The 27717-nt window shown below is 37.1% G+C and overlaps 3 protein-coding genes across 4 annotated transcripts in view; 1 reads left to right on the forward strand and 2 right to left on the reverse strand.

Annotated features, from left to right (window-relative positions):
* The first annotated feature begins 9836 nt into the window (after positions 1–9836).
* On the forward strand, positions 9837–11800 carry LOC132133727 (fibroleukin-like). The gene is given in 3 exon segments (XM_059546654.1): positions 9837–10124; positions 11081–11601; positions 11603–11800. Coding segments are annotated over 2 exon segments (612 nt in total). The 5' UTR covers positions 9837–10124; positions 11081–11143; the 3' UTR covers positions 11757–11800.
* A 202-nt stretch (positions 11801–12002) lies between these two features.
* LOC132133728 (transmembrane protein 60-like) lies at positions 12003–13743 on the reverse strand. Its single transcript, XM_059546655.1, has 2 exons — positions 13593–13743; positions 12003–13046 (listed from the first exon to the last, which is right to left on the reverse strand). Exon 2 carries the CDS (start codon positions 13007–13009, stop codon positions 12605–12607), a length of 405 nt encoding a protein of 134 aa, XP_059402638.1. The 5' UTR covers positions 13010–13046; positions 13593–13743; the 3' UTR covers positions 12003–12604.
* A 6383-nt stretch (positions 13744–20126) lies between these two features.
* Positions 20127–27717, reverse strand: part of LOC132133729 (mitochondrial inner membrane protease subunit 2-like) — a 69441-nt gene continuing 61850 nt past the window's right edge. Inside the window, exons 4-5 of one of the 2 annotated variants that reach the window (XM_059546657.1) lie at positions 21274–21370; positions 20455–20555 (exon numbers count right to left, since the gene is read on the reverse strand). In XM_059546657.1, coding sequence (XP_059402640.1) covers positions 21301–21370 — 70 coding nt within the window. In that variant the 3' untranslated portion in view covers positions 20455–20555; positions 21274–21300. Of the gene's footprint in view, positions 20556–21273; positions 21371–27717 lie in introns of both variants that reach the window. The other variant, XM_059546656.1, reaches the window with a different exon arrangement.

Here is a 27717-nt window from a genome sequence, read left to right on the forward strand (position 1 = left end):
GTCAGCATTATCTTTTTTTGTGGCAGAAAATGGTTTATATGTATATGAAAAATAAAAAAAATAATAAGTGTTAATTTAGTACAATTAATTACATAAAAAAATTATGCAATTAAATTTTTTTTTTATCACAATTTAATCATGACCCTGACTGCATGAAATCCACAAAGAATTCAAGCAATATTTTTATCAAGCTGATTATTTGTGATTAATTTTATTATATGTAATTAATGCCGGTTATTAGATTTTTTTTATTCACTTGATGGCCCATAAAACCTTTTTATTCTCATTATTTAAAAACAATATCCACACTAAAGTTCAAATGTACTGAATTAAAAACTTTACAGGTACATTCTGCACATAATTAACATATATATGAATCTTTTTGGGTTTTAGTGGGAGTCTGGGATGGTGAGTCAGGGTGGAGCTGCAGTTAGGATCCCTGGACCCTCCTTTGGACCATCAAATACAAATTGGCCGTGATCGAACCCTCCAGCTTCCTCCACTGTCTCTCTGCCCTCACCTCACACCTAAACCAAACCGGAGCCCTCTAAGAGCCTGAACAGTCTATAGTCTTAATACTGGTGCAGCTTTGAAAATATGCAGTGTTAGTTGAGTCGTGAATGCAATTTTAATTTTGTTCTCTTGATATGTAATCATGGTTGAGTAAAAACAGATTTAGAATGTTAACCTGATCAGTGGGTGGTGCTATATAAACATAACTTAATGCCAAACTGTGGTTTAACAATTAAAAAAAAAAGCATTCAGTAATAAGACTATGAGACCCTCAATTCTGCATTTAGGTAGTGTCTTGCACTGGTTATACTTCATTGGATGACCCTTCCCTTTTACCGAAAACCTATAGGACACCTTCAAGAGCATGACATAAACTTTTATAGATAGTGATGGCTATTCCTCACACCTGACGCTTCGTCAGTGGAAAAAATCAGGTTCTATATGTTCTTTAATTCAAATTTACAGCTGCTACAAGGAATAGACATAAAATATATATGTAAAGAGTTTGCATTGCTCATGAAGGAGTCCACCAAGGGGTGCGTGCAAGAAATGAGTTCTTGCTTAATGAGACTATTGTTTTTTTCTAGCAACTCTTAAACAGGACATTGTAGGCTCCCAAATATCTTCATAACATGTCCAGATAACCAGTTTCTGAGATCGCATTGCTGGTTTTATGTGCTCTCATAAACATGGATATCATTGTGTTTATCTGTATCTCTCAAAGTGGATTTTTTTTAAAATGTTGCATTTGTGGCCTATTGTCTTTGTGTATTAAAATTACAATTAAAAAATGGATAGTCCACTTTAAAAAAAAAAAAAAAAGACTGAAAACGAGATGATCAAATCAGACAAAAGACACGGGTATGGGTGTTCTGAATTTGTGTAAATGTGTATGTATATAAATATCTATTATCAGAGTTTTTACTCTCTTATGTTTTTATTTTTCTGTTTGTGTTTGGATATACAGTTTGCCATTTGGGTGAACATATATATAAATATAAATTGAGGAGCGGGATTCTGGACCAATAAAATTTCACAGTGGACGTGGCTACCATAACCTTTTTCAGAAGAAGGAAAAAAAGTTTTTCTGAAAGAAAAGCACACTAAATCTAGCTGTCCAGTTTGAAAAAATAGCTTAAAATGCTTTATTTCGAGATTTTTTTATTTGAATCTTTTTATTTTTTTTTAAGCAGTGGACATTTTTTTCTTTCAGCTGAAAAAGAGAAATTGAATGGAGAACAAATTTAAAGATTTATATGCACTATTCTCTACACGTGACACAAACTATACTATAAGGTCGAAAAAGTAATTGTTTGGAAGAGTATGCATTGTACATATGTTTTAAATCACTGCTGATTAACTTGAATTATACATCATATTTGATTAATCTGTAGCTTAAAAAAATTGGCTACACTAAATTAATTTCACCCACCCTGTCATAAGTGCTACAGATAAGTTTCTGAGCTGTGAAGGGATAGTTCACACTAAAATGTACTTTTTCCACTATGCTGTGGTCTCTCATACTGCACATCTGACACATTACTGATCCCAAAATGTTATTTGACATAGTTATTACATTACAATTAGTGTAATTTCAGACTTTCGTGCATATATTGAGTTGAAACCCTGTTTTAAATTTTCAGTCTGTTTAAATTAAATCCAAGAAACCTATCACTAAAACGAATGCCTGAAGTCAAATCGTCACCCGTCTCCTTGCATGCAACAATGAGAGGAACGTGTGCAAGCATTAGGTTAAATGAAGTCAAGGCTTTTGTAATGCAAACAGTCTTGACGTTATCTGTTGTTGATGCACTGTAACCATCAACTCCAGATGTATACTCTCCAGCTCGAAAATCTGGATAAAAACAGCCAGCTCACTTGCATTGGGTTTTCCCACAGAATTTGCCTCAGTAGTGTTATATAACTGTTAGGAAAGAGTCTAAGCGCACTTGTCTGTTCTTTGATCACAATTACATAATAACCACTACCGCATCATGCAAATGTGTTGGAGTAGTGTTCGCTAATGTGGTACTCAATCCCAACCGGTGGGTCAAATGTTTCTGTGAGATGGTTTATGGAAAGATCTCAGTGTTTATACAGACAACTACACTGATGGGCTGAACTGTCCCAGAGGATTTCAGACTGTGACATCATAGGGCACCACACAATAATAGTCTTGTCCATAATTGGTAAGGCTCTTCTGATTAGTGGTAATAAAACTGGGAGTCGGCTAGTAATATATCCATTGCTGAGCACTATAAAAAAGTCAGTAAGTTAAATACAATCAATTATGTTTGGACACAGGTTGATGTTTTTATGATATTAAAGACACTTGGACATAATGTTTTCCACTGTTAACGCTTGGACTACTATGGTTGCATTGTTTATATAGTTGTTATAACATATCTCGTAATGACATTTTCAGTTTGATTATGGGTTGCCAGATCTCTTTAACATCAACATTGTGAGTTGCAATTGTTAATAAAGGACATCTGTCATTACATATACTGATCTGGATGAAAGATATTAACAAAGTGGATCGTGTCTATTGTCCATTACCCAAATCCTCTAAAAGCAAGTCAGTCAGCTAACCTGGCCATCTTGTTAATGCTTCTGGGCAGCTATCTATACAGCAGTCATCTTCTTGAATGAGGAAAGAGCAATAACTCAGAATATGTGTCACAATTACATTTAAATAAGATTTTAAATAAGGAACAATGTCTGACAAGTATTATACATCACTATATAAATACCACAATCCCAGGCACTCCTGTGCAGGGAGGATAAGACATTTCAGAGGATGTCTGTCTGTGTTAGCTGAAAAACAGTCATTTGTTTCAAAAATTTATTTTTTTATAGAAAAATACCGGCCTGTTTTGTTCCAAGTATGTTGCAGAAATACAAACATACATTGAAAAAACAGTCCCATCTGAATAGGCCTTTATAATACATCTCTGAATCTTTGTGGCTTGTGTGCATATGTCTATGTGTGTGGGGCATGCTGCTTTATTTGCAGGATATTGGGAAGCTGCTGCCATCATGATTCTTGCACATATCTGCACATGTGAGAGAGGAAATGACATAAGGCAGAGAATGCATTGTGTTGTAGATAAAAGGTTGATCATAAGTGTGATGGTTTTGATTAAACATCAGGGTCAGCCAACACAAATGACTGACAAATCACATTGTGCTTTTCAGTTCTGATGCCCTTAAAAAAGCTTAAGATATTTAAAAAAAAAAAAAAGATACATACATACATAAAAGCATAGCAGGTATTAAAGCTTGGCCTTGTGGAAAAAATCATAATAATTTTATGAGAATGCAAAAGAAAAAGAAAAATTCCTGAAAACATAAAAGTACATCCCAAACCTAAAATCTTAACCTAACATTAACTGTAGTAACAAAAAAAACTAAAAAAAACTATATGTGCATGATCTACAGTACATTGCATAACTTTGACATTGTATAACAACTCTCATGAAAGTATTGGAAGAAAATATACAAACAAATGTTTTAAACAGTAAATAAAACCAAGGGTAATCATAATCAGACACCACTGGAAAAGAAAATATGTTTTAAACAAATACTTTGTTGGCTGTTTTGATAGAATCCTGGTAATTACAAAAAACGTCATTATTTTCGTCTGAAGTATTTTTTCTTTAAAACAAGATAGAATTTAGAAGCAACATTGCATAAGATATTAATGCTGTATCTTTAATTCAAGTGCATGTCTTATGGCACTAGCAGATTTTATTCCTTGTTTTTAGACTTGTTTATACCTGTACTTACATTGCCAGTACAGTAAGACAAAATGAAGATATTTTCTCTGTAAGCAAGTATTTATTATGTAGTGTTACATGCTATCCTGCTTTAAGAATTTTTAGATATTGTAACTGGGAAAACAACAACAAAATAATATTTAAAAACTATTTTGTAATAAAATTCATTTCTTCATAGACATACAGTATTAACAAGCTCACATCATAATATCTAAGCTTAAAAACAAAACAAAAAAACTCAAAATATTATGTGTATATGCAAAGTGTCTGCAATAATCATTACATTAATAATGAGCAAAGGAAGCACAGTAATGAGATTATTATTATTGATATGTTGACTATATTCTGTGTGGACTGTTATGCTAGAAGGCTGTTACACTCCTCTGTTGAGAGTCATCACAGAGTATCACCCCTCTCTAAGCTCTCATTCTTCTATAAAGGGAGGTGGCCCCCTAGTCTCTCCTGTTCCTTCTCTCTCACACACTCTTAGACATATTGAACAGACCTGCTCACCATACAGGACACAATGTGGCTTGCTGTGTTTTAAATATGGGCAAATCTGTTAGCATTTTCTGTGTATTACATCTTCTCAGAGACCACTGAGGACGCAGCTTCATGGGTAACGCTTAAGCCCCTGGTGCACTGCAGGGATGAGAAAAATGTGTGCCCTTATCAACTCACCCTCCCTCCTCTCTCCAGCCAGCTTCCCAGGCCTTCTAGGGAGCTGGAGAAAATGGCCAAGGAGCTGGAGACTCTAAAGGACATGGTGTACCAGCTAAGGAGGGACTGTCAAAAATGTAAGGACAGACATAGTATCGAGAGTGGTGGACAGAAAGAACACAGCGAGGAAAAGTAAAGAAGACATCAAAGTCCAAGGCATAACATCAGCATCAGCATCAGCATCAAGGAGATGCAGAGTCATAGAGGAGAACAAGTAATCTGGATCTTAACTTCAACCTTACCACAAGAAGACACATCAGAAAGTGAGGGAACTGTCAAGGATGGTGTGAAGAGGCTCAATCATTCCATTTTGGAAAATCAGGAATGGAACATTGAACCAAGGATCAATATAAATCATAGTTCCACAGATCAGAGGTCCGAGATGAGCAGTGAAGTAAAAATATTTAATCCCTCACTTGACGAGACAACCGGGAACATATCTAAGGTCAAACTTGTGCTCCTGCCTACACCTGAGGAGACAGAGAGGGAACTGAAGTCTAAGCAAACATGTCTCCCTAGAGAAAAGGACACCATACAATCCTCAACCCATGGGAAACAACAGCTAAATATTCTCAGAGATGGACATGTAAAAAACATCAGTTGCATCCTTGCAGCGAGAAGAAGAGTGCAGGATGTGTCTGATGTGAATGGATTAAGCAGCATTTCAAGGGATGCTAATGCTAGGATAATGGATTTAAGCACATCAGCTGGGAACAGAAGGGTTGTAAAGTTTCCTAGAGAAGGTGGACCAGAGAGGCCAAAGGGATCCTACATAAACAGTAGAGCTGTCAAGGTTAACAATAAAGACAGACTGAAGAACCCTGCTTTGGTGAGGATCCACAATCCACAAGCTGGGGACAGGGCTGGATTTGGCATTATGCGGGTCAAGAAAACAAGTCCTCTTATAGCAAACACAAAAACTCAACAGATGACCAAAACAATCAAGACATCAGTAGGGTTTCTGGTCCCAGAACAGATAATGGACATGGCCTAAAAGATTCAAGTCAAGTAACAAAAATGACCAATGATGATTTAAGAAAAGTAAACAAGACTGGGATTACAAGACTCCCAACAAATCTGAGGATAGAAAACCAAGGTGATGCAAGTCACATAGCCACAAATAAGTCAATCTCTAGTGTTATGAACATAGCTGAAGAGCCGAACATGGTTAAAGAAGAAAAACAGCACATGGGACGGAGTGAAAGTCTAGCTGTTATTAGTAGTGAGGAAGAGACTAGGTCTAATTTGAATATAGAGGACTTGACCTTCCCAGAAAGACAGATGGAATATGAAAAATATCTAAATCCAATGAAAGAAACTAATAACAGACAAACTGATTTGAAGCCTGACAGTGCTTTCAATGAAAGGAGAGTTTTGGTGGGAAATACCCATCCACAAGCCAGGGACATGATGGTCAAGACTGGACCAGAAGAGGCTGGATTTTCCACATCAAGGAGTGGCATTATGCGGGTCAAGGAAACAAGTCCTCTTATAGCAAACAAAAAACCTGGGCCCATCAGTGGACCAACCCTGTAAACAGATGACCAAAACAAACCAGACATTAGTAGGGATTCTGGTCCCAGATCAGATGATGGACATGGCTTGAAAGATGCAAGCCAAGTAACTAAAGTTATGTAGGACAATTTGAGAAAAGTAAACAATACTAGGATTACAAGACTTCCAGCAAATCTGAGGAAAGAAAACCAAGGTGATGTGAGTCACATAGCCACAAATAAGCCAATCTCTAGTGTTATGAACCAAGGGATAGAGCCAAACATGTTTAAAGAGGAAAAGCAGTATGTGGGACTGACTGAAAGTCTGGTAGTTATTAGCAGTGAGGCAGAGATTAGCTCCAATGTGGATAGAGAAGACTTTCCTAGGAAGACAATGAAAAAATGATTTAATTCCAATCACGAAAACTAATAACAGAAAAATTGATTCCACAATTTTGGACAAGGCTGACAGCACTTTTAATGAATGGACACGGTCTCCTGGTCTTAAAGATCAGATGCAGCCAAGGATGTTCAGTGAAGGGGAAAATGAGCATATCGGGTTTAACTCACTGAGTGCAGGGACTAAGAAGGAGGACATACCAAGCCACAGTAAAGCCATTATTATGAAGAAAGATCTGGTGAAGCCCACCCTTGTCCCAACTGTAAAGAGTAAATCGACTGATAGAACAGAAAGTACATCCAGTAGGGTTTAATCACTTGTAGTAGGCCAGGGGACGAAAAGAATTTCAATAACTCCACTCAAAGCTGCAGCTGTCTCAGGACTGTCTCAGAACAGCAAGAAAAACTTCAGCAAGATACGTGAAGTAACTCAAGACAACATAAGGTATGTGATGCCAAACCCCAACAGACACCCCATTAGACATCCAACAACTGTGATTTCATCTAGAGTCAACAACCTAAGACAATATAATGTGGTGGACAACATGTCAGCAAACAGAAGTGTTGGGCTACATTCTAAGCTGTCCATCCCAGTCAGAAACAGCAATACTGGCAGACCAAGCTATAAGGAAGCCAAACTTTCAAAGTCAGCCAAACAGAACCAGAGGCTTCAAGACAAAGGCAAGTACAGTGGCTCGATTCTCCAGTCCCACTGGTGCAACAGAACAAATACAAACAGAAGAAATCAAAAACATTCCACAGGTGATGAGGACAAATGTATCGGATAATAAATGGTTAAAAAACAACAGTACAGAGTCAAAATCATAACCAAAATCACATCAGTCTCAAAATGTAGGTGATGTACAAGATTTGGAAAAGGTTCAACAAAGAAAGAACCAAGTTAGAGACAACAGTGAGCCTGAATTGATCACAAATATTGGGAGTGCAGAGTAGTGCTGCAACGACGCGTCAACGTCATCGATTACGTCGACTACAAAAATACAACTGCAATGCACGAGCACCTCAGAAGAAATCATTCTTGCACTCTCCGGTGTTACGGATTAACTGGTTACCGTGTTATCCAGGGGGGCAGGGTTTCATATTTTTTTGAAGCACCCCTGGGCGCCGCCATTGGCTAGCGGACCCCCATCTGCTGTTAGCATTCCATTGACTCCCATTCATTTTGGCGTCACTTTGACAGCGAATAACTTTATATCTGAGGCGTTTAAAGACTCCATTTGTCCATTAATTATTTCTAAAGAAACACGAAAATGTATAAAAGGCTCCATTACCTTCTATCATATGTCATGGTCCCGTAGAAGCAGTTTTTGTAAAAAATAGGCTAACGATTGCGTCATAACCAGCACCTCTCTGTCGCACAGTAGAGAAATTACCGTATGGACAGAAGGTGAAGCTCGCAGGCAATCTTTTACTGTCTATGAGGCAATCGGGGGGACGTGGAGGCATAAAGTCAAGGGAGATAATTAATCAGAATACTTCCCAAAACTTGCTCCTGTTCACGCTCGCCTTCTCTGCAAGACTTGGTGGGTGATTCAGATTTCTCTTGGCACAGCGATTAGAAGACGTACAGGTTGCTCACGTGACATCTACGTCATCAAGCTCAGTTTGAGTCTGCGCAGTACGCCCGACCCCCAGGAAGTGCGTGCTTCTAATTGACTTCATTTTTCTCCATTGAATCCAATGGGGTCGCTGTGTCCATTTCTTTTACTGTCTATGGTGTTATCCTGGTTCAGGTCTCCGCTGCAGATGTGATGAAATGACCGCAGCAGATTTGGCAATTCTAAAAGCACAAACTGATGTGATATAATTAACAGTCTAATAATCGCAGACTTGCTCATTGCATGATTCTGATATTCTTGTAAAGATTAAAATTTATTGGTATGATCACCCTTAGCGGCTGAAGTAAGTAGCATAAACAAAAAAATAAAGTAAGTCTGTGTTGGTGCGGGTTTCGAACATGCGTTAAAAGACGGCGTGTCGCGAGACAGCAGTCACAAACCACCGAGCTACCGATCTACACAAAACTAACTCCAGATCTCTGGAATCAAGACAGGACTCTCGGCGGCACATCGTGCAGCTGTTTAATCGAGGAAATCTAGTTAACTTGTAACCTGTGGTTGAATTGTAACCTATTATGAAAATAAACCATAGCAGAACCCTGACTACATTTTATGGTTTTTGATGCTAAAGAACATTTCATGACGTCTCAGACAGCTGTATATTTGTGGCTATTGTGGTTTAATTATAAACGCTATCGTTAACTCATATTTGCCATAGTAAAATAATTTTCTTTGCCTCTTTTGTATACTGTAAAAACTTCAACCACATTGAAGTATTTTTGGGAAAAAAATGAATAAAGGTTGAAATATTATATTAGAAGTTGTACTTATATATATTTTTTTATTTATCCAAAGGATTAATTAGCTAATCAAAAAAAGAACATTAGATTAATAATTTATTTTAATAAAAATAATCATTAGATTAGTCAAAAAAACTAATCGAAAAAATTATCGTTATATTAGTCGAAAGAAAAAACAATCGTTAGTTGCAGCTCTAGTGCAGAGGATCTTAACACTCTGCAAAGTGGAGCCTCAAATTCACCGACTGGTGGGAAAGAAAGCAAGATACTTAGTTTGGGAACTGATGATACCAGCAATCAACACCCATTTGAGGCAAACAAGATCAGCAGAGGGAAGAAAGGACCAACTGCACCAACCTTAAAGAAAGCGTTATCTAAGGAACCAGGAACAACACTATTCACCACCTCGACAGTTTCCTTTATGGACACGGACCATAAAAACGTCAATTGGGAAACATCCATTAGCATTGAAAATACTGGAACAACAAGAGAACCGGAATTTAGTCAGTTTAATAAAGACAGAGTGGAAGAAAACTCTGGGGAGATATTATCTAACCCAAACAGTGCGGACATTACCCAAGGTTACAATGGAGAGAGGTACACAATTCCAGTTGTTTTGGAAACACTTACAAATGTTAAAGAAATTAAAGGCTCAGAGCTTTTCTCACTTCAGCCCCGAGGAAGCCGCCGAGGGGTTGAAATCACATGCATTAAGTGATGAGGTAACAGAAAAAGAGCAAGTAGAGGACAACATCCACAGCACCTGTGACAGTGATTGTAACAATATGTCAACACAGCAGTCTACAACCCAGACCAGGCCCCCAGTGGACTCTGGAAGAGGTGAGGAATTTTCTTTCACAACCCATGTCAATATTAATTTTTAAGAAACAAGTTAAAGGAGTATTTACTTTTAATTTACACCTTAAAAGTATGGCAGCAGTGCATGTTTATTTGACACAAATCTTACAATATTGTGGGACAAGTCAGTTTGACTCTTTGTACAGATTATACCCAAGATGTCCAAAAATAACTACAGGTACAATCTATTTAGATAATCATTCCCAGGAAATAATATAATATGAAAGTATTCTTTAACACATGTTCTGTGACTGCACACTTTATCTTGATAGTGTGATAGGATTCCATAACAGGGATAAGTGGATAGCGTCTCCTTTTGTCTGATATATCAGGATGTGGTGTCTTTGTTGAGCTTGAGGAAAGGTTCAAAGGCAAGGACTTCTTTGCAATACATAATTAATGCATTCAGAAGTTCAGTACCATTCCATGCCTAGTGCTAATTTTACTTGTCCAGTAATTGGAGTCTGAAATTTGCCCCAGTGTGGCTCAGCGTAAACTCTTCAAACCACAGATAAATAAATCCAGGTGGTCAAAATGTATATGTATAAAACAGCCTTCACATATCTTTTAAACGAAACCTTAAGTGTAGTCTGTTGAGTAAAGCTTTATTGTTTGGGTCTAACAACAGAGATGTCTAGGAAACTATTCATCTTGCTCTGCATTCGTTTACAAATTCATATGATCCAGATTTTCGGATTTTTCTTTTTTATTTCAACCCAACTGAATTTATTTGTATTGTGCCTTCCACAATATGGTATCAAAACAGTTTCGCAAGAAAAGTGTCTGAAAGCTTCTCTAGCTGAAAGATGACAATGGCAAAGAAATTCACCTTAAGATGTTTAAATATAAGCATGCAGATTTTGTTTCTTTACAGATTGTAAAAGCATTTTTCATCAACAGAGAATGAGGTAACCTAAAACACTTTTTATTGACCACAGAAAAAGGACCTGCACAAGACTGATTACATTACGTAATCCCGAAGGACTGGTGTATATAGAGTAATGCCGCAGACAAACAGCAGCATGTTTCCTGTTTTCTGTGACATGTCAGAGTCTTCTTGTGGGGGCTGGACTTTGATACAGCATCGCTTTGATGGCTGCACAAGTTTCAATCGCACCTGGGATGAGTACAAGAATGGATTTGGTAAACTTATAGGGGAGTTTTGGCTTGGCAACGACAAGATTCACTTGCTGACAAAGGTGAAGAACATGTCATTGCGAACAGAAATGGAAGACTTTGAGGGTATCAGAGAACAAGCCCATTATGACCACTTCCATGTGGCCAATGAAAGCCAACAATACCGCCTGTCAATTGGGGGTTACTCTGGTACAGCTGGTAATGCCATGCAGTTTAGTAAGACATACAATCACGACCAGAAGCTCTTTACTACTCCGGACAGAGACAATGACCAGTATCCCTCTGGAAACTGCGGGGCCTATTACAGCTCAGGCTGGTGGTTTGGCATGCATGTCTGCTAACCTAAATGGGAGATATTATCAATCAAAGTACAAAGGGGTACTTAATGGGATATTTTGGGGTACATGGCATAACATTACAATGGAATATTACCCAACCAATGCCAGACAATCTTTTAAGACTGTTAAAATTGATTAGACCGAAGAACTACACTATCTAATACTTACCCACCATTTCTAAAACTTACCAACCAAAAATAAGCCTTTTGTTTTCTTTTTGTTTTGTTTTTTAAGTTAAATGGTAGAAAAAAAGGCAAGTGCCTTTAGTACATTGCTACTCATGTTTACTGCTTTATTATTAGATAATCTAAGTGTGGTGTCAGAACTTGAAAAAAAATACTGCGCACTTACTGAACACAGTTGTCAAAGAAAATAAATATGCATCTTTAAATTACAAGGATGTTGTTATAACTTTTTAATATTATTTACACACTCTATACAAGAGAAAATTATTAATTACATTTCATAAACATGTATTACGCAAGTTCTGCAATGCAAAACATAAGTGTTTGATAAAGAAACACAGATTTATAAATATACACCATTATTGTAGAACATACGTCGTTTCCATTAGCAATCCATGTTGTGTTACAGTACTGGTTGAACAAACAGTGTGTATGCAGCACATTAACGGTTATTTTTAAAATGTTCTTTATGGTATGCCACTAATAATCTCAGTGTTTCACTTAAATGCAATAAATATTCTGAGCAACATTCACAATCAATAATTTTTGTCACCTGAGTGGAAATTCACCACTGAGCCAAAATTTATAACCCTCCCTGCATCTTGAACATGAACCATAGGCTATTCAGCATAGTCACTCTTGAGCCTGAAAGAAACAAGCAATTCCTGATAAAGAGCTGTACATTCTTATCGTCTGTTGTATATTCCCTTGTTTATGAATTGCATCTACTTTCAAGATGATTTTATTCCTGAAGAATACAGTAAAGACTTCTGCTGGCTTTCAAAGAACACTGTTCATATGTTCAGTCTCTTCTGAAGTGGAAAACGTTGTAGCCCAGCTCCACCATAGCTCCGATGAGCAGTGCCCAAAGAGGGACGCAAACCGAGCTCACCAAGATTTCAATTAGGCCCTCTAATTTGGCACAGAGCGTCAGACAAAATGTCAGTTTAAGCAGCATGGCCACGAGGTACCACACGCGCTTCTTCAAGTTCTCCGCCCCATTGCGAGGGTCGAACCCCGGCTTGCAGCGGCCTGCCATTTTGACAATGAGCATGAGGAGGAGAATAAGATCAAAGGTCCAGACAGGAAGGAAAATGAGGAACCAGTTCCAGATGATCTTCCCGTCCAACTTCAGGACCAGCATAATAAGGAATATAAGTGTGAAGATCCATGTCAGGAGGACTCTTTGAGCAAGAGACATGTTCATTTGAAACGCTGGCCTAAGGGCACAGCAATAAGCTGATCTGAAATAGACAAAACAATTATCATCTGAAGTTTAAATTCAATTTACATTAAGTCAGTTAATTTCATCTAGAGGAGTTCATGCTACTATTAAAGCAAAAGAGGGAAATTAATAATAATAATGTAAAATTACATTAAAAACAATAATATAAATGCATTCATAATTAATACATTATATAATTAACACATTTAATATTGGTTAAACCTTAAATCATTCATTTTTACATCTTAACATACTGCAATGATCGATTTGTTCAAAATGCAATTTAAACTGCTTTAGTTACAATAAGTGTATTTAATTATTTAACTACCCACCAAGACGTACTTAACATGTAAGACACGGAGATGTGCGGCCTCACTAATAAAATAACACTTGTTTTATTTATACATATTTAATCCTGACTGTCCCATCCTGACACATTCTTAAAATGAAGGAGCTGTTCATTACTAGCGCAGAACTAACGTTAGCATACACAGACCGGAGTGCTTTATGCGTTTACGAAGACAAAACTACGGAAAAAAAACCACACATTGACAGAAAAGCTTACCGATGATGAATCAACCCAGACTGGCCTTCTATTCAGAGGGGCTTGATTAAAGCCGATGTCCCCTTTCAGGACTGTGTTTCTTTTACTGTCTATGGTTTGAACACTGACGTTTTCAAAACAACTTCTCTTGACCAAGTTGAAGTGCGCACAGCGCCACCCACCGGACTGGAGGACGCGCAATAAACAGTCAGGCGAATTAAATATTACGTTAAAATCAGTTCTATTGTATATCGTAACAAAGAAGATGTACGAATAATAGTGCCTTACAAACCGCCAGATATGTATACACATTTATTTATTTACTTATTTATTTGGAATTAATCTTGATTTCTCATGAACGCGCAGTCGTTCAAACTAACGGCCAAGCTCAGAATAAATAATACATTAAATTTCGGTTTGTTTTTCACTAAACTTTACTGCATACAGTCAGATCACTTGTACTGAGACACGTATCGCTTAGGACCATTCTGTGACACTTCAGCGTATCTTTTTAAAAGCTTCATGCTGGTCTAAAAAAATAAACAAGGGCATACAGCATTATTTCCCAATATTCATTTTTGGGTTAACTATTATAGCTGGTATGTCTGTAAGCAGGTCTACCATCTTTTTTATTTAATTTCCCTTCTGAAAAAAAGAAGAAAACAACAGAATTAGAAAGAGAGGCAAAAAACAATAAATATGAATAATATTCAGCCTCAAGATGGCACTGTTTCACTATTTTGAGTCGTTGAGCTTCTGTTAGGTGACATTACTAGCAAAATGCTCCTTAGCGAGTCTCTAAAGATGAATCTGCCGTTAAAAGAATATACATAAATCATTATCCCACTACTTTGCTTCAGTTTTGGCCAATATTTATGCCTCGGTATAAGCAATATTTGTTATTTTCCATTCATAAGATTCTCACCCTCAGGATGTAAGAAACTTTTCAGATTTCTCTCAGGTTGATGCTACACCTGAGATAATCATCAGAATCCACCCATTTCCAATATACTGTTAAAATTGTTTTCTAAAATAGCATTTAGGGTCCAGCCAAGAAGGTGCAGGGTGCATAGCACACAAAAAGCCACATCCATGCCGAATCAGTTAATGAGATTATTACCCTTTGCAAATGTCCTGTTGTGGCTGCCATTACCGAGGCCTTGAAGGGTTTCTTCACACAAAAATTACTCACCCTCATGTCATTCTAAACCCGTAAGACCTCCGTTCATCTTTAGAACACACATGAAGATATTTCTGATGAATTCTGAGCTCTCAGACCATCCCATAGACTGCAATATAATTACAGTGATCAAGGTCCAGAAATAAAGTAGGGAGATCAGTAAAATAATCTTAATTTGTGTTCCAAAGATGAACAGAGGTCTTACAGGTTTCGAACGACATGAGGGTGAGTTATTAATGACAGAATATTCATTTTTGGATAAACTAACCCTTCAAGGGGGTGTTAGCAGCCAGGTAATAATAAAGCAGCTTCTTTGCTCCACGTTACTTATTAGTGAAACCACACAACTGCAAGCTGCCTTCAGGCCCTGAGCCGAGGATGCCGTTTTAATTGGGTCAGTCTGATTCTGCAGACTGTTGCCACCACATGAGTGAATAGAGAGCTGGAAAAAGCAATCCTCTGCCTTTTTATGAGGACGCACAAGGTGTTTCAGACAACACACATGCCTGAAACACTCTGCTGCTCCATTATGAAGACTGACCACAGTTCTCGCATAGTAAAAAATAGTTTATATGTAGCATTTACAATATAATATTACAGGAGAGTTTTATAGAATCATAGTAACCTCAGGTAAAACCACTAAACTATTTATGTTGATATAATCTAACTATAGATTCAATGTAATTTTTTGGATGAAAATTTAAAAATGAAGTTCATTCTCTTACTTAGAAATGAGAATATTGTCCTTATCTGGCCTTTGCATATTTTGTTCCTGCAATCTGGCACAACTTTATGCATTGACTATTTATGAATATTTCAAATTAAGGTAGAGAAAGAGTCCTTTATATTCCACTGCCAAGCACAGATGCACAGAAAATATAAAAAATATTCCCTGGAGTACTGTGTCCCTGTTCCACACATATAACTGAGCTTTGTAGCTTTGTCTATGTTTGGGCATATTTTGGTGACCGATATGTTCTAACCTGAACATATGGCATAACAAAATTCAATGTCTACGAAATGGGGATTTAAAGGGACCATTCACCCAAAAATAAAAAAAATCTTTATTTTCTCACCCTCATGTTTAGATTTTTTTTTGTTCAAAGTGAACAAGTTGTTCTTTTTTTATATAATGAAAGTGAATAGGGACTACAGCTGTCCAAGTCCCACTTCACCGTAATTGTAAGAAAAATCTTAATTTTCCTTCCTTCTGATCTCAAAGCATTCCAGACAACTCTTTAACAAAACTTCATAACATCAAATATTTGCTTGAAAATGACACCAAATGATCTCTACTGCATTAAGACCAGATATTAGATTTACCAGTTATAATTTTCAAGTAGGATGTGGGAAAAATTCAAGTTCTGAGTTGACTGGAATGCAGCATAAGCCCATTTAAAGATAAAAACACATGAGGAACTTCATGCGAGTATCTAATACAGCTTCATGTGAAAGACATACAATTCAGCTTGCTTTTACATCAGCATCCAAAGTGCAAATCCTTTTGATTCTGTAAGGTAAATTCAATTTGGGGCTTCAATTTCCTCTTGTGGGTAGTCTATGTAATGCAGTTGTCATGTTCAATGAGAAATTGCTTCCTCTCTGAAAAGCTTTGTGGGAACTGAAATAGGCTGCTATGACATGCTCATTCCCCGTGTCCTGTAGAAGATTAAAAGCTTGATATAGAAATCATGCTTCGTCACCAATGCAAAACATCTTATTGACTCTGAATGGGAAGCGAATGACGTGTCAGATGTGAAAAACACGTTTCTGTCGTTCACACATGTTCACTGTTTCAAATAAAGGATCTTCAAGCCCTGCTTGGCTGCGGATAGATTTGCTCTTAAATGCTATAGCTATGAATTTTCCGATTGCTCTAAGACAGGCTTACTCAAGGTGGTCGAACATCATGGAACACTAAATGCGAAAGGATTCATTATCTCCTGCAGTATTCTAAGATTTGTGGCTACTCCCCGGCGTATGTTAGCCCTAGGGCTGTCTGTGTTGATTTATGTTTGACATCCATTGAACTCATCACAGCCTTGTGTGAATATCCATATTGACCTGTGGCCACTCACGTTAAATCCTTTCGCGTTTAGTCTTGCATGATGTTCGACCCCCTTGAGTAAGCCTGTCTTAGAGCAATCGGAAAATTCATAGCTATAGCATTTAAGCGCAAATCTATCTTAGGCAGCATGAGATCAATGTAAAATTGCAGCCATTTGTGCTTTCACATGGATTTGTGCATATGAAAAACTTCATCTGCAGCACAGAACAGGTTTATATGCCAGATATGACATTGAGAAGAACATAAGCAAAAGCTTAATTTGGCTTAGTAAATGTTTTGGCATAAAATGGAAGTTGAAAATAGCTGCCATATAAAGTCTGACCACTCCTTTTGATAGATACTGACCACTGCAGACTGGGAACACCCCAAAAGAGCTGCAGTTTAGGAGATGCTCTGACCCAGTCGTTTAGCCATCACAATTTGGCTATTGTCAAACTCGCTAAAATCCTTATGCTTGCCCATTTTCCTGCTTCTAACACATCGACTTTGAGGACAAAATGTTTACTTGCTGTCTAATATATCCCACCCACTAACAGGTGCCGTGATGAAGTCGTCAATGCCTGATTGGTGTATATTCATATACCACTGACCTTTAAAAATAAATCATTTTCCAGATAACTGTATGACAGTGTGGTTTATTACTAAAAACTATGAATATAATAGAGTTTGCCTTTTTCTCTGTGACATTTGATCATTAAGTTGACATCGAAATGACAAAAGGATCAAGAATATGTAACTGACACTATCCACCTTTACTGTGGCTAAAAATTGTAAAGACTTTCTTGGGCTCCAATTTGGCCCACATAGTTTGAGCAAGAACATTTCTATAGTTCATATTGTAGCATGTGATTTACATTTACTGTACACGAGGGTTGACACGGCTGTATAACTGTCCTTCATTTCAGTCATCGTAACCATCCTCTGTTGCTCCAGCCCAGTTAAACAGCGGTCTTCGTTCTGGAGAGACAGACGGCTCGATCCGCCGACTGGGCGGCCAGATGATATGAGACGCCCGACCATGGACAAGACCCAGAGAAACCTGTGAAGATCGGAATTATACTACCATGAAAAGCTCTATAAAGTCAAACAAAATGGTCTATTTCTTAAGGAGCAAGTAGCTTTTGATAGATAACACGTTTAACAAAGAGCAGCTGGAACAAGAATTACATGCTCTTCTCATCTAGTGAATAGAAGGCAGTATATCTCTAGCTAGAAGAGGACCTCATTGCTTTTTATGGCCAGAAGGACACGGGAGAGATTCCAACAAACTCCCAAAAACCTTGATTTGGAGGGTATTGTAAATACCTGCGAGGTTTGGAGGGATTTGAAAGGGTGATAATGTACTCACCTGCAGAGGACGATATAGACTTCACAAATCTTTGGGTTTAACAGCATGACAAGACCACAATATGAGTCTGAAATACTATAGAGGAGCTCTGAGAAAAACCTTACTGGGTCCATTTAATATCACTGATATACTATTATAGTATAGTTTTTGTCAAAATTTTGGATTTTGGATAAATTGGATGTTTGAGTCGAATCCGTGTGACATTTTGCACTGTTTTGTTGGCAAAATAAACAGTTCTCAGACAGTCAGGATTTTGTGACCTGACTTTCAATCAGTGGTTGGTGAAATGCTGGAGGCTTGTCAGTATTTTAGAATAAAAATATTTTGAACCACAACATTAGAAGCCGTCGTAGCATTAAATATCAATCTAGATTCTCTGAAAGATTTAAATGTTGCCTTGAAAAGGACATTAAGTGAAAAAAAAACTCCATACACATCTTGCTGCATAATACATTAAGTCAAGGTAACGGTGCAGTCTGTACAGACAAAAGTGAAAGCAATTGCCTGAAACATCCAGCAAGAATATTTGCTTACTGATATATGACCTGATGGGTTTCCACCAAATGTATCTCACACTAATATGTTCTGGCCTGGTCTCTGGGGAAAACCAAAAGCGTTTTGGGTAATGGATGTGAAACAATAAAAAAAAAGATTTAGGTTAGGAAGTATGTGGTTCAGTGAGAAAAATATTCATTTGCTTTCTGAAAAGAAACATCTTTAAAAATCCACCTGAGGACAAACACTCGAAAACATCAGCTGGTGCAAAACCATCAAAACTGAAGGATCGCAACAGAGTCGTGCTGACTCAGTGACTAAATGGACAGGATGATTTGTTTTTCTTTCTCAATCCAAGTGAGCAAATCCCAACATGTCAACATTTCAAGGACGAATCTGAGCGAAAGATCTTGACGTATTGTGAATTATTGTAGCGAGTCATGTCACAGTCTGAGCTGAGATGGGAGAAAGAATCACTGCTCTGTTTAATAATGTATCTGAGAAGCTGTGCAGCAAAGAAACTTCTTCAAAGAGCCAATAATACCTCAATCTCTATACATTACAGGCGGGGCATTCGAGCACATCAAGGCTGTTAACAAAGTCCCTAGAAAGCGGCAATCTTTTTCGGTGTTTGTTGAATTTTTTATAACCACATCTATAAAAAAAATAGCAAAATAACAGAAACTGCAGCCTGAAAGACAGTTTCCATTGGACACCTGTGGGATCAGACAAATGTATAACATCTAGAGACATGCCTGAGATTGCCTGAGACATGCCTGAGACTAGCTGAATACTTGTTTTGTACTGTAGTTGACTAGTATTATGGTATTTTATTCTGAAATTGAAAATTTTTTTTTTTGCGTCTTTACCTGCTATAGTCAGCAATTAGATCAATTTTTGAAAAAACTTTTTTTATGCATTTACACTACAATTAAAACATTTGGGGTCTGTAAGATTTGTAATGTTTTTGAAAGAAGCTCATCAAAGCTGCATTTATTTGATCCGCATTTTTTTTAAACGCTTGCATTCTATTTGAATATATTTTCAAATGTTATTAATTTCTGTGACGATAAAGCTGCCATTACTCCAGCCTTAAGTATCACATGATCCTGGATCATTTTTTTGTGCAAACCATGATATGTCTTTTCAGGAACAAAAAAGCAAAAACAAAAAAAAAAGAACGGTATTTATTTAAGAAATAGAAATCCCTTGAAACATTATAAATGTCTTTACCATGACTTATGTTCAATTTAGTGCATCCTTGCTGAAAAGTATTAATTTCTTTAAAAGTTTTACACTGTATGTGTATATAAAACATTAATTACATTTATAATTGTAATAATATTCGATAATATAATGTAATTTTTAAATCTTGGCGTTATTTTGAAAGTCTTATTGGCTATGTAACATGAATAAAAAAAAATCAATTTAAAGAAATAATAATTATTTTAGCTTCATTTTAAACAATTTTTTCATTTCAATTTACAAAATATAATCAGTTAAACAAAATACTGAATTTGAAAAAATACTAAATACTCTAAAAGAAAAACCTACAAAGTCAAATCATCCATTGTGTTCAAAATACAGAAAATTATTTTGAATATTTTCTTTTTTAAATGTATAAAAAAAAGAAAATGAAGAGGATATGAGTGATGCAAAACTTGATATAAGCCGGTGTGTTTCTAGGGTGCTGTTGGTGGTTGCCAGGGTGTTTGTTAGCTCATTCCTAGGTCTCAACGCATGTCAAAGTATAAGATGTTGTCTTTAGCAGGCACCAACTAACTGATTACCGGTCCAAATGTGTTGCTGTCGAAACTGTGTCCGTGATGGTCCCCCTCGATCCACAGATGTCCATCTGGAACTCTTACATAACGGTTTTTATATCCCAGCGTTCTGACAATAGAAAAACAATTATGCATTAACACATTAATGGATTCTGGCTGCTTTTAATGCAGGAAAACACCAGGCTGTTTTTCACTTTTCCTTGTTCATGTTACAGTTGACCAGCTGCATGAATCCACCAATCCTGCATTTGGCTCTTGGCCCGCTCTCTAAATCTAAGATCAATAATTAAAGTTTGCACAGCTGCTGCAGTCTTTGTTTTATATTTAAGTGACTTTCTGACACAGCAATAGCTCATATCCATTGCAGGCGGGGCTGTAAGCGCTTTAGGGCGAGAGCGTGAAGGAAATTTCTGATTTTTAATGATTGTTTTTCTACATCAGCCATCACAGAACAAAATTAACTTCCTCTTCATATGAATCATCTCGAAATCAAACTCTAAGTCATCAGGCCTGGGATTCCCTCAACCATAGCCCGAGATCACCTTGAGACGTTATGTTTTTGGCCTTGAATGCTTTGATGAGACATTAATGTTTAATGACACTTAGGGCTAAATGGTGCATTTGTGCGATACAAACATTTAAAGAGGACAGGGCCCGAGCTGGCTAAAAACAGATCCTTCTAGCGGTTTGTCTGGTGCTACAAAAGCCTGTTAGTCTGAGTAAACCATTTTCAGGCAACATTTAAGTGGCAAACAAAACCTTTTCGGCCATTAAAACTCTAGAATCAATCTTTATGTCATTTAGGACACATCAAACTTAATTTCTACCTTGTTCATAACTTCATTTCAGAAAACTTACTTGATGAAGTCCCCCTCGATCGCAATGACCCGTTTGATGATCTTCTGCCGAGGGTCCTTTGGGCTTCTGCAAAAGGAGTGAACAGATATGAGATGATACGACTACAACATTTGCATGCTGATGACAGAACCGTTCCTGGTTTATCTGAGGATGCTGCTGAGCTCAGTGGATTATGGGGCATTAGGGACAGTTTTCAGAGACCAGATGGGTCTTATCTGCTGGAGTAAGTCAAGAAAAGACTATGAAATGTCGAAATGAAATGTCTTGATGTAAAAAAAAAACTCAGAAAACTATTTCTCATATTGGCAAATTCATAATGTGACTTTTAGCTAGCAAACTTATGTCTCACAATGATACTTGATATATTTTATTTTAACTTATTATATTTCCAAAAGTCAATTTACATCAATTTGCAATGACCTATAAATTCACTGAAAAAATGATTTACAATGGTCTTTGTTAATGGAAATAAGGGCAAAATAAAATTAAATATAAATAGTAGATGAAAAACTAGGTAAAATATTAGAAAAAAAATCTAAATAAATAAATAGAAAGAAAGAAAGAAAGAAAGAAAGAAAGAAAGAAAACTAAATAAAAACAGAAATATTGTTTTGGCAACCAATTGAAATAAAATAAAGTTGAAGTAATAAACATTCTACAATTGAAATAAAAATACATTTAAAAAGAATATAAATATAAATAAAAATACAAGCAAATTCAAAATATTAATAAACACTAAAGTACATAAATAACACTGTGTAGATGATACGATCTGTGATCTATAATATGTTATGGTTTTTAATAATTTTAATTATTTCTTAACAGTGTTAATTTTCAATAACAATTTTCATCATAATAAATGGCACAAAAAAGTGATTTATCGCAAAGGAATATAATATCTTTTTTCATGACTTTTTTGAGTTACAATTATTTCCACGGCTTTTCCAGACCTGACAATCCCCAGTTTTTCTTATATTTCCGTTAGTGAAACTGATCCCACGTAGCTTTTATTTTGAGCTCAAGTCTTTGTAAGTGTTACATTTGTAGTGTATGAAGTATTTGTTCCATCAGTTTTGACCTGATCCCCACATCATTACCCACAATGACCCTGACTGTGCCCGAGCCACAACCTCTGAATCTTTCTGTTACGGGTTGTCACTCCATGCTTTATGGAATTTCATGTACGGCAATCTTTACTGCTTGTTGCCTTTCTGTAAGACTGCTTTCTCAGCTGCAACACACCCTGTAAGGCTTCTTATAAGATGACTTCTCACAGCTGAAGTGTGTACTATGGTGCCAAACATCCCTCAAATGCTGAGGAAGCTCTTTGGTGAGAAACTGCCTACTTTCTTTGTGACAGTCTGAACATCATGTCTTGAAAATCTAGGCACTAGAACAGAATCTGTTCCTCTAGATATCTCAAGACATCTGTAGGACATTTTGTGTCATCTTTTGGTGAATAAAGTTTACTTTATTGCTAGTTTTTAACTATATAACTGTTCGACGAGGTCCCAAAAGTCTAAGACCACTCTTGATGCAAAAATTCATTTAAAAACAAAATTCAGATTAAAAAAAGAAAATGCAATGAACGGTTCACTTCAAGCTTCCTGTCAGAACCTATGCGATGTTAAATCTTCCAACAGCTCTAGCTCAGGCTTCATCCGTCATACACACACGCCTCTTCTGCAGCAGCCCTGGCGCTCAGCCTGATTTGTGATTTTCATTACCTCTGCAGGCCTGGATGTTGTTGGTGTTTATCTCAAGCGTTACATACGGCATGCTGGGAGAATATATTCTGATTTGTCAAGTTGGATTTTGCAGTAAATGTAAGAGCCCGGTTGAGTGTGTGTTAAGAAAGACTTATCTCAAGACTTCCAATATTGATTATATCTTGCAAAAACTGTTGGCCAAAGTAGAAAAAATAATAAAAAATGATAAAGCTCTTATTATCCAAATGCCTCAATGTTTAAATATAGTCAGAATTAGTCCAGTGGTTTTCAGCTGGAGGGTGTATATGTGTGTGAGTGAGTATAAGTGTGCACATATATATTGAACCAATTAATGTCCAAAGTAAAATCTGAGAAAAGCTACTCTGATCTGGTCGACAGCATTTGAATATTGAAATTGCACATCTTTATCAGTTGAAGCTTCACGGGCAGAGCGCAGAAAACTACAAATAGAAATTATGTTGACAAGGCAAAGATGGAGAGAAAGTGGGAGTATGAAAGTGCACAGTGAACAGACGGTAAAAGCGAGCGATGTAGTAGCCCCGCCCCCTTTCGGGTGCCCTGACCTGACTGACAGCTCTGCTCGACCAATCAGCTGCACTAAACGCACGAACGACAGGCAGCAATTTGCCTGTCCCCGGGGAGACTGGGTGGAGGGTGCGCGCGCGCACGAGCGCGTGTGTATCATTAGGAGCGCGGCACAGACAGCTGCACAGACACGCGCTTCTCCGCTCCTCAGTCCGCGGTGAACTCAGCATCTTTTCCAAAACAACCGTTTGGAGAGATAACCCACATCTCTCACACTGTCAAATAAAGCTAAAATTCATTTGGATCTAAAATCTCCATAATAAGTCTGGAGCTCGATCCCGCGATTGAGAGGAAAGGAATATATTATGCGTTTCAAACAAGGAATCTTATTCTCTCCGGTAAGCGCGGCTCTCTCACCCTCTCATGACTCATGAGCATCCTGTGTGCTGGATGATTTTAATAACGTGCCTGGGCTCTCGTAGCATCACTTCTGTATATATATTTTAATCATTTCCATATTTTGGATTAGAAAATCTCTGCGCATCAGTGTAAGAAATGTCGTAATCTCGCGCAGAGACTCTACAGGTAAGGAGAGGAATAACTGTGAAGCCAATAATGTGATGAAAGTGATCAAGAGGAAATTATTGATTTATGACTCCCAAAGTTACTGCAAGGGTTTTTATATTTTAGTGTAATACAATTATAATATATTCTGTATCAAGTTTGAGAATGTATTCATATTATGAAAAAAAGAGTTTTGTAAAAGTTATCAGTACTATTGAACAATGAATGCTTCAGTATGAAAATTGAGGATTTAGGCAGCAACTTTCAGCCAAACTATTATTCTTACACATACTCATCTGGATGTCTAAACATTATATTAAACAAGTATTTAGAATAGCATAGTTCATATATTTCTGGAATAGGACACTTAGCGATCTTATAGTAGTACAGTTGTATGTTAAAAAACATTTGGCTTCTTTTCTGGTATGCTGTTACAAAGTTTGTGTTTGGTTTGGAATCAAAATGCAATAACACAGGTTAATGTAATATAGAAAAGGAAGGGGAACCAAAAAGGGACATGTATTTGGTCTAAGCACCACTGATTTATGGTATTTGCTTCTGCCTCATGTGTATGAACAAGGTGTAGATGGGAGAGTAGAGATGAGAGAGAGAGAAATCAATAAGGACAACAGAAGAAAAATGCTAACATGTCTTGAGACAGGGCTGAAGAATATGTGACAGAAATAGCTGATATATATCTATAGGGATTCTGTCAGCAGTGCTGAAGCGTAGTTAATTGCTGTTGTACAGTGTGTTCACCAGCAGTGCGGAGCAGGTGAGAGCTGGAGGACTATATAACACACGCACACACACACACACTCTCTGATGGTGCTTGTGTCAGCATAGTATCTTAGCTAATTATACTTCACCCCAGGCATTTGAAGTGACACCATGTAGTGTGATAGGAAACAATGCTGATGTATTACAGCACACTGGGGAAAACACAATCATGTAGTCAGACTCATAACTCATGAAGTAAACTTGGTTATATTGTACAGTTTTGAACAGATAGAACAGAATAGAATAAAGCAAACAAAACAGAATAGAATGGCATGAACAGAATGGAACAGAATAAAGAGCAGAGAAAACAAAACAGATCTGAAAACAATATAATAAAGGGAAAATTATAACTTAATAGTACAGAATATAAAAGGAATAGAATATAAATACACCGAAGAGAAAACACAGTAGAACTGACTAATCAGAATGATATAGAATTAGACATACAGTGGCAGAACAGAATAGACCAAATTAGAAAAGAGCAGAAAAGTGTATTAGGATTGAATGGTATAGATAAAACAGAAGCGAATGGGACAGAATAGAGCAAAACAATGAAATGCCAAACAGCCAAACTAGAAGTGGTCCTGGTCACATGGTCAAGGGCTAAACGTTTAATCCATTAACTTAACCATCAAAAAGAGTCTGCCTCTGCTGTGTTTTAAGTATTCTGCCCGCCTCACATGTATTTCACTCTTGCTTTCAATCACTACGCAGTATGAAACAAAACCTGAGCAGCCCCCTCAGATCCACTCCATTCCCTAAACACAAACCAGAGGGGAAGAAGTTTTGCAGTTTGTTACGCCATAGTAATGTGACAAGGTGTGACCTCCAATTCATGATGTCCCCCCGCACAATCTAAGCTAGGAACACTGTCCCGCTGCCGAAGTATGGCAAGATTTCTACTCATTCCAGCCTTGTGAATAAAACATAGCACAGCAGGGCCACTTTATGTGGTGTCTGTAGCATTAGACGAGTTGATGGAAAAGAATGTGCGTGTGTGTGTGTACGTGTGTGTCTATGTGTGTTAGTTTCTTGCATCCTTTCTCTAAAAGAGGCAAACCATAAATATTTCAGGTAAAGTGGTTGGACTTTTGACTCCAGGAAAGGAGCGGTTGTCAACAAAAAGCTGTGATTAATGCAGACAAACAGTGGAACTGCTGTTGGTACTGTTCAGACAAAACATATTACAAACTACAAACTGAAAACTTGCTTAGAAAAGCATTTGGTGCTAAACGCACACAACATCTTTGATAGGAAGCCAATCACCACATACTTCATGTTTAAAATATGGTGGGATTTTGGAAATGTCACTGTGGGTGGTCACTCCACTTGTCTGTATTTGTTAGGTATTTCCAACATTACTCCCAACTTTGGCTTCAGAACACCCCCCCCCCCCACACACACAGTTAAAAAAAGTGTTGATACTAATAAGAAAAAGTACTGTTAAAGGAGCATTGCGTAGGTTCTAAAATTTCGAACCGTTACTGACACCAGTGGCCGTTAGAGGAACTGCAGCCAGTCTCATGCTCGTTCTCAGTGCGCACGCTCTTTTTTTTTTTTTTACTTACGAGGAGTGTCCGTGGGTGTCTGAATTGTGCTGGAGGCTGGTCGCTTCTTTCCATCAGCAGTCCATTTGAAAACACTATTGCCGCTGCTTACTATAATGGCTGGCGTGCCGTACGGTTGTAAGCCCAAGTAGACGAGAACGCGCATGCCGTCACATTTTGTTAATTTTCGCGCCAATTCGGGCCCTAATGATGAATAGAAAAAGAACAGTGTCAAATAAACAGAAAGTAAATATTTCCCAGATAATAAATATGTTATACACATTTAAAATACATAAATACATATTTTATAAAATGGAAAGTCGAATCACATTAGACAAGCAGTAATAACTGTTGTATAAACCACAATTAATCACTGACAAAATCATGTCATAATATTGTTTCATTTATATTACAGTATATACATCTTGGAAAATGCTGTGCATCTGTGTGCATGTGTAATGCATGTGTGAACCCATGATGCAAGCTAACTGGGCAAAAATAGTTTGACCCGTTGACCCTTTCCAGCATTCAGCTATAGAAGCACTCTCTATTATTTTAAATCCCTGTTTCACATAATGAAGTGAGCACAACACTCATGAACCGCAGCTGAGGGCTATCTATTAGTTAAGGAGGACACATACAAGAAAAAATCAAGGTGGTGCCCACATGCATCTTCAGAGCAAAGCTCTTAACAGAAAATAGACTGAAATGGGAAAGATGGAGATGTGTGTCCTTGTGTGTGCATCACTACTTGTTCACAGTTATGTTCAGCTCAGTGCATCCATGTTGTGCTTGTCATAGCAACAAAGAGCATGTTTTCTGCAGATAATGGCAGTTCACATGTGATCAGAATTATTGGTACTTGGTAAATACAGTATGAGAAGGCTGTGAAAATTAATCTGCATTGTTAATCCTTTTCAACTTTTATTAAAAGAAAATCTAAAAAAATCTAACCTTTCATTGGAGAATAAAAATTTAAAATGGGGAGGGGGGTATCATTATGAAATAAATGTTTTTTTTTTCTCAAGTTCTTGAGTAAAATATATCTGAAATATATTCCGATTCATATTCACAATTTCGAGCACTCCAGGGTGATTATGAACATGAAATTATCCAGCCATGGCTTCCTGTTTCACAATATAAATAGGAGGGGAAACAAAGGGCAAATTCCAAATTAATCACCCAAAAAGAAAACCTTAATATATATATATATATATATATATATATATATATATATATATATATATATATATATCAAACAGCACCT

This window comes from Carassius carassius, chromosome 50 (assembly GCF_963082965.1).
Source record: "Carassius carassius chromosome 50, fCarCar2.1, whole genome shotgun sequence".
Lineage (NCBI taxonomy): Eukaryota > Metazoa > Chordata > Actinopteri > Cypriniformes > Cyprinidae > Carassius > Carassius carassius.